This window comes from Poecilia formosa, unplaced genomic scaffold (genome assembly GCF_000485575.1).
Source record: "Poecilia formosa unplaced genomic scaffold, Poecilia_formosa-5.1.2 Scaffold145, whole genome shotgun sequence".
NCBI lineage: Eukaryota > Metazoa > Chordata > Actinopteri > Cyprinodontiformes > Poeciliidae > Poecilia > Poecilia formosa.
In genome coordinates, this window is record NW_006800084.1 from 195948 (window position 1) to 208206 (window position 12259).

Consider the following 12259-nt stretch of genomic DNA (forward strand, 5'->3'; position numbering starts at 1 on the left):
CTCTTTGTGTTTCAACAGAAATTTTAGCTGTCGACAAATTTCCAAGTAGCCCGTAAACGCGTCACGGTGTTCATCCGGGTCGCGGCGAGGTTTCCGCTCGTTTACGGATAGCTTCACTGTGTTGCAAAAATAAATACAAAACTTCATATTTAATCGGGTTGTGTCGCAGTTTTGTTAAATACATTAACATTATTTATCATAACCTGGCCAATTTAACCTAAGCACGGGGGGAAATATGCAAAGTAACATAGCTTTTAGCTTACGTATTACTGCTTTTTGAGTTTAACCATCGTTAGCTAAATCTTTTAGTGCTTAGCTGTCTGTGTTAGCATGCAGTGAAAATACCAAAACAAAACATACACAATCTCAAGAAGAACCAGAGAAGGTAAGTACAACATAATTCCCTTCACTAAATACAGTATAGGTCTTGTAACGTGAACATTTACTTGTAAAACGTAGTCGTTGTTGCATAGCTTACGTACCATCGGTTTAGCTGTGTACCTGATGGAGTTTGAGGAGGTTTGATAGCGTGTTTATAATGTCATTACTCTTATTGCAGGATGTCTGATTCAGACAGCGATGAAGACCAGGACCGACCCTTTTCCCTCACTGGCTTTCTGTTTGGAAACATCAATGAAGATGGGCAGTTAGAGGGAGACAGTGTTCTGGACAATGTGAGCCTTTTCAAGACTTCTTGTTACAATATTATATATACTCTGTGTGTGAGTATTTTTTCCAGTTTTTAGGGAATATTTGTCTCTGATTTGCTTATCGTCATGCTCCAGGAGTCCAAGAAGCATCTTGCTGGTTTGGGGACTTTGGGTCTGGGCTCTCTCATCACCGAGATCACGGCCAATGAGAGCGAGAATAAGGAGGAAAACAGAGAATCTGTAAGCGTGGATTCAGAGGGTGAGTATGTATGATGGTAGCGCTTGGCAAGATTATGACAGCAACCACATGTGGTATATTTACCATATATTTTTGTATCTCCTATTGCAGGTTGGGTGAAAAGCACAGATGATGCAGTGGACTACTCTGACATCAGTGAGGTTGCTGAGGATGAGACTAAAAAGTACCACCAGGCGATGGGGTCTTTGCAGCCCAGCAGGAAAACAGGTGACTCCTAATTTAGGATTTAGGATTGTGTTTCAGCAGACATTCTGCTCTGACATGTCATTTTTTGGCATTAAAAACCAAATTTCCGGTTGTACGATACCCTTGTTGTTTGTTTTCTTAACCTTATCTTTTACTTTCTATTTTTTGGTGTGTAACCGCGTCTTTAATCTCCTTCCTCCTAGATGATGAGGATGATTATGATGCCGACTGTGAGGATATTGACTCAAAGCTTATGCCTCCTCCACCACCACCTAGTCTTCTTACTTCAGCTAAGAAAGAAGAATCGCCCACCGGTACAAATGGTAAAAAGAAATTGTAAAATATATTTTTAAAGGCTGCCTGTTAAAAAAAAAACAAACAAAAAACCTGTGCTTGTCTTTCACCTATTGAACACTGGATTACTACTTTACTCCGGCTTCAATTTTCCTCTGTATTGGCAGTTGGGGAAGAGGGCGATGGCATCATCTTGCCCTCCATTATTGCACCGTCTTCCGCTGCCGATAAGGTAGACTTCAGCAGCTCTTCAGACTCTGAGTCGGAGACGGAGCGGCCCTGCCAGGGTTCGGGAGTTCTAGGGCCTCCGGACAGACTCACCCTTCCTCTTGCGGGCATCATGCAGAAGGATGCTGCCAAGGCGTTACCGAGTGTCACACAACTCTTTCCAGAGTTTAAGCCTGGCAAGGTAAATCAGTTTTCAAACATAAAATTAATCTGATGCTGTTTGAGAGTCTTTTTTTTTTAAGGTAGATTTAAATGAAACGCATAGTCTTAAGAGTTTTTTTTGTTGTTTTTTTTAATGTCAGGTTCTTAGGTTTTTACGGCTGTTCGGTCCTGGTAAGAACATGCCTTCAGTTTGGAGGAGCGCCCGCAGGAAGAAGAAGCGGAAACACAGAGACCCTCAGCCAGGGACTCCTCCGCCAGAGGAAGATGCCTCAGAATCAAGTCAGGAGAAAAAGTCCGGATGGATTTATGAGTACGCACTCCCTCCACCCCCAGAACACTGTCTCTCTGACGACGAGGTAAAGCTTTCGAGTTACAAGGTCTTGTAGTTTATTCTTAGTTTTTGAGCGCTTTTATGATTTTTGAAGTTATTTTAAGGATGGAAAAAATGTTTTTTTTTTTTTTATGTTTCAAGAGTTATTTTGAATCTTAAAGGATAAAAACCTGAATTAAAATGTCTAAGTATTATTCTTAACTTCCAGTTGCATCGGTTGTTTTTGATTATAGATAGATGCGCACACATTCAAAAATAAAGAAAGATGCATTTCACTGTGGTTTGTCACTTCTTTCTAAATGTTTAAAACATGTTTTTCGCATATTTTCTACCCGTTGTTAGATAACCATGATGGCTCCAGTGGAGTCAAAGTTCTCGCAGACGTCCGGAGACGCGGACAAAGAGACAGAGTCTCGACCTAAAGTAGCAGAATGGAGATACGGTCCGGCGCAGCTCTGGTACGACATGCTGGGAGTACCTGAGGACGGAAGCAACTTCAACTACGGGTTCAAACTCAGAGAAGATGAGCCCAGTGAGGCTGAAGAGCAAGATCTGCCCAAAAAAGTAGCAGAACCTCCTGAAGAGGTTTGTTTCCACAGACGAGGATGACACTTACGCGGCTCGTGGTGACTCTCCATTTTACATTTCCCCAGGCTCAGAAGGAAGACGACAGCATGGATGTTGATGATGACGACGGTGGCGACGGAGATAAAGTGAGGCGGGTTCTGGAGAACGAACTGTTCCTAATGGTCACTCAGCTCCAGTGGGAGGACGACATCATCTGGAACGGAGAAGACGTAAAACACAAGGGGACCAAGACTCAGAGGGCCAGCTTGGCAGGATGGCTCCCCTCCAGCATGACCCGGAATGCTAACGCTTATAATGCCCAGCAGGGTGAGAATAGACGCCTGGATGCACAAATAAACCTCGTAATCTTACAGAAAAAAGTAGCTTTGTTTTTTTTTTTTTTGCTGAAAATCTCTCAACACCACGTTCCATGAAAAGGGAATAAATCATAAACTTTATAATCCTTCAGGTCTGACCCGGAGCAATTCCCAGCTGGTCCCACCGACACCGCCACCTATTCCAAAAGCTTCCTCGATCTCTGGCTCGAAGCGGGAAAAAAGCAGCCACGACAATCAAGGTGTCCTTTTAGTTTCCTCTGCACAGTCATTCTGTTAAGTGCAGTTTCCACGTTAATGTTTATTGTTTATTTCTGCCTCCTTGCAGCCTCTCTAGAAGAAGACTGTTCGTGGTTTTCCATTTTCCCCATTGACAACGAGGAGTTGGTGTACGGCCGCTGGGAAGACAACATCATCTGGGACGACCAGGAGATGGACCGCTTCCTCATGCCGCCGGTTCTCACACTGGATCCCAACGATGAGAATATAATACTAGGTGAATTAGAAACCGTGACCTCACCGATCTCAGCTTCTGCGAAACATGCTAAACTTTGGTTGGATATTTACCGAGCTCCTGTGTCATCTAGAAATCCCCGACGAAAAGGAGGAGGCGACGTCTCATTCGCCGTCAAAGGAGAATAAGAAGGAGACGGCAATCAAGAAGAGTCGGATTCTGTTGGGGAAGACCGGCGTGATTAAAGACGAGCCACAGCAGGTATATCACTCCATCACAGCAGACAGAAATTGTACAACCTAAAATTACCGTATTTGCCACACCACACATTTTGTAATATCAGAACAGATGGGACTATACATATCTATGGTAAAGGTGTTGGATTTAAGGAAAAACACTAGTTACCCCTATAAATGAGCATTAGCTAGGATTTTTCTATGCTGTGTTAACTTGGACCAGCTTGTGGAAGATGACACACTTATACTGAATAAGTTTTGTCACACTTGGTGCGATGTTGCATCAAACTTTCTCATAGTTTTGGGGAATTTTATGAACCAGATTGGAACAAGTACATGGCTTTCAATGTCTTTTATAAACATCTGGAAAGCATTGAGTTTATTTCCATTTATCTACTTTTTACGCTAACGCCGCTGACTAAATTCCAGTGTAACAAAGTCAGTAGTTGTAACATGACATTTTTTTTATTTTATTTTATTTATTTATCACAGAACATGTCCCAACCTGAAGTTAAAGATCCCTGGAACCTCTCCAACGACGAGTTCTACTATCCCAAACAGCAAGGCCTGAGAGGAACGTTTGGTGGCAACATCATTCAGGTAGCTAACAGAGACCAAACGGGCTTTAGACCGTATGCTGCCAAATCTCTTTGTTTCTTTCTTTTTTTTTTTTTAATGAGTTCTTTCTCTGTCCTCCACAGCACTCTATTCCAGCACTAGAGCTGAGGCAGCCCTTCTTCCCCACTCACATGGGTCCAATGAAGCTTCGGCAGTTCCATCGACCGGCCCTGAAGAAATACTCGTTCGGAGCTTTAGCGCAGCCGGGTCCGCACGCTGTTCAGCCGCTGCTCAAACACATCAAGAAGAAAGCCAAGGTAAAGAAAGCTCACCCACCGCTTAAAACGAAACGTGAATTTATCCTTTTGTTTTACGCGAAGCTAATTTATTCCAGCTGCTGTGGGACGGCAGGTCTCTGGGACCATTCAGCAGATTAGTGAACACAGATGGAACAGGAATGACTAAAAAATACAAAACCAGAGAGAAATTCAGCAGCTCCCCCTCACCGTCTTCTGCAGGGACTTCTACGACGAGGCTGTGTAGTGTTAGCTGTTTTTCCTTTCTCTCTCTTGTTAATAAACGCGACGCATATGCTGTGCGTTTGGGGAACAGATGCGAGAGCAGGAGCGCCAGGCGTCGGGCGGCGGAGACATGTTCTTCATGCGAACGCCGCAGGACTTGACCGGCAAAGACGGGGATCTGATCCTGGCGGAGTACAGCGAGGAATACCCGCCTCTCATCATGCAGGTTGGCATGGCGAGCAAGATCAAAAACTACTACAAGAGGGTGAGTAGTGTCTTTGTTTTTCAGCTGTGACTTTATGTCCGTTCGTACCCGGTCGTCATATAAACGCGTTTGTAAATGGCAACGTTCCTGTGTCCCGCAGAAACCCGGAAAGGATCCGGGAGCGCCCGACTGTAAATACGGAGAGACAGTTTATTGCCATACCTCCCCTTTCCTCGGTTCTCTTCATCCTGGTCAGCTTCTTCAGGTCTGCATCTCCGTGTTTTTGATTATGTATAAACAGTTGGATAAAATCTCTCTGACCTACTGACGCACCGCGATTTTTGTCGTTTTCCTTAAAGGCGTTTGAAAACAACCTCTTCCGGGCTCCAATATACCTGCACAAGATGCCGGAGACGGATTTCCTCGTCATACGAACTCGACACGGCTACTACATCAGGGAGCTCGTGGACATTTTCGTCGTCGGTCAGGAGTGCCCGTTGTTTGAGGTTCCAGGTCCAAATTCCAAGCGCGCCAACACTCACATCAGAGACTTCCTGCAGGTCGGTGCATTCGTCTCGCCGCGGCGCATTGACCTCACCTCTTGATGTTGCTGAAGGTTCATCCGTGTTCCCTGCAGGTGTTCATTTACCGCTTGTTCTGGAAGAGCAAAGACCGGCCTCGGAGAATCCGCATGGAGGATATAAAGAAAGCTTTTCCCTCGCACTCGGAGAGCAGCATCAGGAAGCGGCTCAAGCTCTGCGCTGACTTCAAGCGTACAGGTAACACACACACACACACACACACACACACAGAATTTGGGAGGAAAACGTTAGACATTCACACATGGTTTCAACATGTGTTTTTATCTAGTGTTGATCAGAAATGGTAGAGAGAGACAGGGATTTTTTATTTTTTTTTTACTTGGCTCACATAAAACTCCAAGTGTCTTGTGTTTGTGTCAGGGATGGACTCAAACTGGTGGGTGCTGAAGCCTGACTTCAGGTTGCCCACAGAAGAAGAAATCAGAGCCATGGTTTCTCCAGAGCAGTGCTGCTCTTACTACAGCATGCTGGTTGCAGAGCAGAGGCTTAAGGTGACGATGGTTACCTCATCTTAGGGAGTGGGGGGGATAAAACAGAACAAAAGTAAATGATGTGTTCTGTTTAACTTTGTGTTTTCCATCCATTGCAGGATGCTGGATACGGCGAGAAGTCTTTCTTTGCTCCAGAAGAGGAGAACGAAGAGGATTTTCAAATGAAGATCGACGACGAGGTGCTTGACGACGTGAACGCGGTTTTGAGACAAGAGGGAAGCAAAGCGTCGTTTTTCACGCTAACTCTGTCACGGACCGCAGGTGCGGACGGCGCCCTGGAACACAACCAGAGCCTTCATCTCCGCCATGAAGGGGAAGTGTCTGCTGGAGGTCACGGGGGTGGCAGATCCCACCGGCTGTGGAGAAGGCTTCTCGTACGTGAAAGTGCCAAACAAGCCCACTCAACAAAAGGTCCGTTTTGTTAAGTAGATTCCCGTCATCCCGGTATAATTTTTTCCCCAAGTTTTTCTTCCATATATTTGTCTTTGTTTATTTTGTCAGGACGACAAAGAGCCTCAGCCTGTGAAGAAGACGGTGACGGGGACGGACGCTGACCTGAGGAGGCTCTCTCTGAAGAACGCCAAGCAGCTCCTTCGCAAATTTGGCGTGCCAGAGGAAGAGGTAAAAACCAAACTATGTCTGGTTTGTTGGCAAACATACAGTTACTCATACAGAGCTGGAACCGCTGAATGCCATGTCCAGCTTTATAGATCCTCTCATCGCGATGCTGCCGCCCTGCTGTTTTCTCTGGGAATGGTGTTTTTTGCTCCATTTTTCGGCAATTCTTTTTGTTGCTCTCGTGTCAGATCAAGAAGCTTTCCCGTTGGGAGGTGATCGACGTGGTGAGGACCATGTCCACGGAGCAGGCACGGTCAGGCGAAGGCCCGATGAGCAAGTTCGCCCGAGGCTCTCGCTTCTCTGTCGCCGAACACCAGGAGCGCTACAAGGAGGAGTGCCAGAGGATCTTTGACTTGCAGAACAAGTGGGGCTTATTCCGTAGCGTCATATTTGTTACCGTGAAATCACCCTGTGCGAGTTTTAAGTTATTTTTTTCTTATTATCTTCACCCCTCGATGGCAGAGTGTTGGAGTCCACGGAGGTGTTGTCCACAGACACAGACAGCAGCTCAGCTGAAGATAGCGACTTTGAGGAGATGGGTAAGAACATCGAGAACATGCTGCAGAACAAAAAGACCAGCTCGCAGCTTTCCCGCGAGAGGGAGGAGCAGGAGAGGAAAGAACTGCAGAGGATGCTGATGGGCGAGGAGAGCGACCGCGACAACAAGGGACGCAAGGAGCGCCGCAAAGGCTTGTGTAAGCAAACGAGCTCTTCGGCGGAACAAGGACAAACGTGCGTCTCTGACTCCTCGTGCGACCGTCCTTCCCTTTACAGCCAGCGCCTTGTCCACCAGCTCCCACAAAGACGACGACACGTCCTCCGTCACCAGCCTGAACTCGTCGGCCACGGGGCGACGACTCAAGATCTACCGCACCTTCAGGGACGAGGACGGCAAAGAGTACGTGCGCTGCGAGACGGTTCGCAAAGCCGCCGTCATCGACGCCTACACCCGGATCAGAACCACCAAGGACGATGAGTTTATGTGAGTTTCGGCTTTCGGTCCCAGAGTTTTAGGTCAGTTTAAGGAGGAGATGGATCCCTCTCACCCTTCATTCTGTCTTTTTTTTTTGTGGTTTCAGACGAAAGTTTGCCCTCTTTGATGAGCAGCACAGGGAGGAGATGAGGAAGGAGCGCCGGCGTATTCAAGAGCAGCTCAGGAGGCTGAAGAGAAACCAAGAGAAAGACAAGATCAAAGGACCGCCGGAGAAGAAGTCCAAGAAGGTCAAGGAGAGACCAGACCTCAAGGTAAAAGTAAGCTTGCTGATTCAGTTCTATAGACATTTTCTTTCCCTTTTACGAGCTCACTTTGAGTTTATGTAGTTTCAGTTTGCAGCACATACTGATCACGATTATCATCGTGTTCCTCAGTGTTTGCTCCTGTGTCTTTTGTTTTTTGTTTTTCTAGCTGAAGTGCGGCGCGTGTGGAGCCATTGGTCACATGAGGACCAACAAATTCTGCCCGCTGTACTACCAAACCAACGCCCCGCCCTCCAACCCGGTCGCCATGACGGAGGAGCAGGAGGAGGAGCTGGAAAAGACCGTGATCCACAACGACAACGAGGAACTCATCAAGGTGGAGGGCACTAAGATTGTACTGGGCAAGCAGCTCATTGAAAGGTAGCAGATTGTTGTTTATTTCATTTCTAATCTATTCTCATAACATGTGCATGCTTTATGCATTATGTTTTATCCTGTTTGACACACGTGAGCTGCTGCTGCTTCTTTTTAACAGTGCTGATGAGGTGCGCAGGAAGTCTTTGGTGCTCAAGTTTCCCAAACAGCAGCTGCCACCAAAGAAGAAGAGACGCGTTGGCAGTGCGGTCCATTGTGATTACCTCAATGTGAGCACGATTGTCAAACATTCAGTTCACTCCTAGCACTGGCCAAAACTATAAAAGAATCAAAACAGTAAATTAAAACAGAAGAATTTAAAGGTTAACGCGCAGACAGGAAAGTGATACGCAAAAAGGTTAAAGGGTTAAAAGACCACAAAATACGCAAGTGGAACACAGTGCAAAATGTGATTGAACTCATTTTTATGAACTTTGCTACTAATTGCAGTTTATCTAACCGCTCTTCAGGGCAACAGAGGCTCTATTAGAAACCGAAACTGTAAAGTTTATGAAAAACTGTTGCTCTGCAAACTTTTGACCACGACTCTGTATCCGAGTTAAAAGAAAGGTTTTGGTCAACAATGGCCCCAGAGCGGTGGAGTTGAAACGTTTTTGCACACTGATTTGAAGTTGTCAAGTTTAAAGTTCCCTTTAGCTGCAATTCTTTTTATTGTTTTTTGTTTTGTTTTTTTACTTAAAAGTCCAAAAAATGTTCATTTCAAAGTTTTCTACCTGCTCAAGAATAATGTGAATACAATATTTTGATTAAACAGTAAAAAAAAAAGTCATTTTTAAATAGGAATGTCCTGTTATAACATATTATGTCCTGTATTTTTGGAGTTTATCAATTTCTCAATGAAAAATGTTCATTCCTCTCATTCAACAAAAACAGGATGCATGTTTCATACGTTCTTTATTTCACTAGGGTTAAATGTACCCACGTCTGCTTTTGACATAATCACACGATATTTATGCTATGAAATTAAAATGAAAGCAAAAAACCTGGTTAAAGAAAAAGACACCGAGTGTAGTACGTATCATTTCCCTTTGAAGCAAATTTTTAATTAGCTGCCTTCAATTTTCCTGTCATGGCAGGTTTAAGGTTGTACAGGTTTTGATTTCTTGCTATGAGCCAGACAAAACCATTTGACCCCCTATGTGGATAAATGTTGAAAGTTATGTTTCCTGGTAATAAGGCGCTCTGACGTGTTTTCCTTTTCTTTTCTTTTTTTTCTTGTAACAGAAACCACACAAGGCGATCCACCGCAGACGCACTGACCCCATGGTCACCCTGTCCTCGGTGCTGGAGGGAATCATCAACGACATGCGGGATCACCCCAACGTAAGATCTCAGAAACATGCTCCAGTTTGTGCTTCTTCCTGCCCAGTCTCATCAAAACCACCCCCACCCCTCTCCAAATCTAGACGTACCCTTTCCACACCCCGGTCAACGCCAAGGTGGTCAAGGACTACTACAAGATAATCAGTCGGCCCATGGACCTGCAGACGCTGAGGGAGAACGTGCGGAAGCGGATGTACCCGTCGAGGGAGGAGTTCCGGGAGGCCGTGGAGCTCATCGTCAAGAACAGCGCCACGTACAACGGTGACTTTGGATCCAAAACTCTCTTCGCGTGCCTTCGAATTTTCCCCATCAGTGTTTTGAGAATGATCTGTGTTTTTTCTTCTTCACCCACACCAGGAGCCAAACATCCCATTACACAAGTGGCCCAGTCCATGCTTGACCTGTGTGACGCTAAGCTGAAAGAGGTGAGTTAAAAGAAGCAGTATGTCCTTCTAGTTTTATTAGTTTCGGTCATAACCGTCGCATTTCTGCCTGCGGCGGCAGAAAGAGGATCGGCTGGTGAGGCTGGAGAAAGCGATCAACCCCCTTCTGGATGACGACGACCAGGTGGCGTTTTCCTTCATCCTGGACAACATTGTGACTCAGAAAATGATGGTGGTTCCCGACGTGAGTCTGCTCCGCCCTTTCTCACTGGAAACAACATGCAGAGTGTTTGATCCGTGATGGGATCGATTCTCGCTCGTTCCCTCCTCTCCTCTCCTCTCCTCTCACACCGTTTCCTTCAACAGTCGTGGCCGTTTCACCATCCTGTCAACAAAAAGTTTGTGCCGGATTACTATAAGGTTATTGTGAATCCTATGGATCTGGAGTCTATCCGGAAGGTGAGACACTAACGAAAAGGCTGTGATTTTTAAAAAGTGTCAACATTATAAAGAAATCAGGCTGAGACTACTAAAATGCTGCCGTCTTTTTTTTTTTTTGCTCTGCAGAACATCTCCAAGCATAAATACCAGAATCGGGAAATATTCCTTTCAGATGTCAGCCTCATCCACGCCAACAGCATCAAATACAATGGTGCTTGTTTTGGGGTTTTTTTTGTATGTTTTTTTTTACTTTGTGTGGAACAACATGTAACAGAATGTGCCTTTTGAACAGGTCCAGACAGTCCGTACACCAAGACCGCCCTGGAGATTGTAAATGTGTGCAAAGGGACCTTAGCAGAGGTAAGTTTTATTTGTTATACAGATTATCATTATGTAGAAACCGGTGACAATATCTTTTAGGGATCTTTTTAAAGTAAAACAGTTAAGATTCTTTAAAAGTCTGGATTTTAATGAAAACGTATCGGATCCCCAAACTTTATTCCCTCTGCCAGTGTTCAAGTCTTTTCTGTGCATTCATTTATCCATCAATCCATCCTTTTTTATTTATCCGTCCACCAGTTCTCTTCTGTATTTTCTGTTGTTTTTTTTTTTTTGTGAAGTAAAAGGAACCATTTTTGACACATACAATGTGATTGAATTCTGTTTTGTTTTGGGTTTTTTTCTTGTCACGCAAGTATCACTTTAGAGGAAATTGAAATGTGATTTTAACTCTGACATTTTTATTTTTTTTATTTTTTTTTATTTTCTCGAAACGTTTGACACTAGAGGGTAGACGTTTCGCTGAAATAACGTTTCGTTTCTTTTCAGTACGATGAGCACCTGACCCAGCTGGAGAAGGACATCTCCACAGCCAAGGAAGCAGCTCTGGACGCAGCAGACTTGGAGAGCCTGGACCCAATGACGCCCGGGCCGTACACGCCGCAGGTGAGCGCGTCCGCGGCCCGGTCAGGCTGCCGGCATACAGGATAGAAGCGAACGTTGTTGTACACGCAGTAGATTCCTTGCTGCATCGTTCACTGTTATTCCTGCCCCTTTTTTCTGACTTCTTTGCTCTACTAGCGCTCCCCTCCAAATTGTTATGTTGTATTTGCGCAGTCTGGTTTCTTCACCACAGTGTCTCCTTGTTTTTTTCCCCTCCCCCACTTTCCAACGTGTTTCCTGTGCTTCACTCCTGCCTTCATTTCCTTTCTCTTTGTTTGTGTATGCCACTGTGTGTGGTGTTGGCCAGCCTGCTGATCTGTTTGACAGCGTGGCTTCAGGGAGTCTACCCAGAGAGCCCAGCAGCCTTTTCTCTGAGGGACCTCTGTTGGTTGCTCCAGAGAAGAGAGGGGGGCAGGTACGGAGGGAGACACATGCCACCTCTCCTCAGACTTTCCTCAGAGCATTGGGCAATTTATTTTACCTGCTTACCAAAAGAGTTGTCCAGTACAAAGCTTTTTTTATATATATATAATATGCTTTCATTTCAGTAAAAACTGGACTGTTTGTGATTATTTTTGTTCCGTTCTGGCTCTCAGGGACGGCACATGAGGAGACCTGGAGAGGAGGACTCGGACGTGGACATCGAGGGCTTCGAGGAGGAAGATGACGGGAAACCCAAGACTCCTGCTCCTGTAAGAAAGATCAATTACTTATAGGTGAAAATGAAAACATGGGGATGGATCGTGCTGAAAGAAAACTTATTTAGTAGTTGATTAACTGTAAGTGGGGCATAAAAAAAGGCAAATTACTGAAAGGACAACATACTCAGAGGAGTAAAGAA

The 12259-nt window shown here is 45.2% G+C and overlaps 1 protein-coding gene across 4 annotated transcripts in view; it reads left to right on the forward strand.

The window, feature by feature from the left end:
* Positions 1-67: 67 nt before the first annotated feature.
* taf1 (TAF1 RNA polymerase II, TATA box binding protein (TBP)-associated factor) overlaps positions 68-12259 on the forward strand; it is a 16377-nt gene continuing 4185 nt past the window's right edge. The window contains exons 1-38 of one of the 4 annotated variants that reach the window (XM_007563119.2): positions 68-385; positions 560-674; positions 786-909; positions 1000-1116; positions 1299-1418; positions 1557-1798; positions 1920-2135; positions 2453-2695; positions 2764-3004; positions 3147-3254; positions 3341-3508; positions 3600-3727; positions 4195-4302; positions 4404-4577; positions 4873-5046; positions 5147-5251; positions 5346-5546; positions 5624-5765; positions 5949-6079; positions 6178-6258; positions 6341-6490; positions 6581-6700; positions 6886-7061; positions 7160-7392; positions 7472-7679; positions 7777-7948; positions 8103-8314; positions 8430-8538; positions 9554-9652; positions 9736-9913; positions 10010-10077; positions 10157-10279; positions 10402-10494; positions 10603-10687; positions 10769-10836; positions 11305-11421; positions 11726-11833; positions 12015-12110. In XM_007563119.2, coding sequence (XP_007563181.1) covers positions 561-674; positions 786-909; positions 1000-1116; positions 1299-1418; positions 1557-1798; positions 1920-2135; positions 2453-2695; positions 2764-3004; positions 3147-3254; positions 3341-3508; positions 3600-3727; positions 4195-4302; positions 4404-4577; positions 4873-5046; positions 5147-5251; positions 5346-5546; positions 5624-5765; positions 5949-6079; positions 6178-6258; positions 6341-6490; positions 6581-6700; positions 6886-7061; positions 7160-7392; positions 7472-7679; positions 7777-7948; positions 8103-8314; positions 8430-8538; positions 9554-9652; positions 9736-9913; positions 10010-10077; positions 10157-10279; positions 10402-10494; positions 10603-10687; positions 10769-10836; positions 11305-11421; positions 11726-11833; positions 12015-12110 — 5352 coding nt within the window. In that variant the 5' untranslated portion in view covers positions 68-385; position 560. The remainder of the gene's footprint in view (positions 386-559; positions 675-785; positions 910-999; positions 1117-1298; positions 1419-1556; positions 1799-1919; positions 2136-2452; positions 2696-2763; positions 3005-3146; positions 3255-3340; positions 3509-3599; positions 3728-4194; positions 4303-4403; positions 4578-4872; positions 5047-5146; positions 5252-5345; positions 5547-5623; positions 5766-5948; positions 6080-6177; positions 6259-6340; positions 6491-6580; positions 6701-6885; positions 7062-7159; positions 7393-7471; positions 7680-7776; positions 7949-8102; positions 8315-8429; positions 8539-9553; positions 9653-9735; positions 9914-10009; positions 10078-10156; positions 10280-10401; positions 10495-10602; positions 10688-10768; positions 10837-11304; positions 11422-11725; positions 11834-12014; positions 12111-12259) is intronic. The other 3 variants (XM_007563120.2, XM_007563122.2, XM_007563123.2) reach the window with 3 other exon arrangements.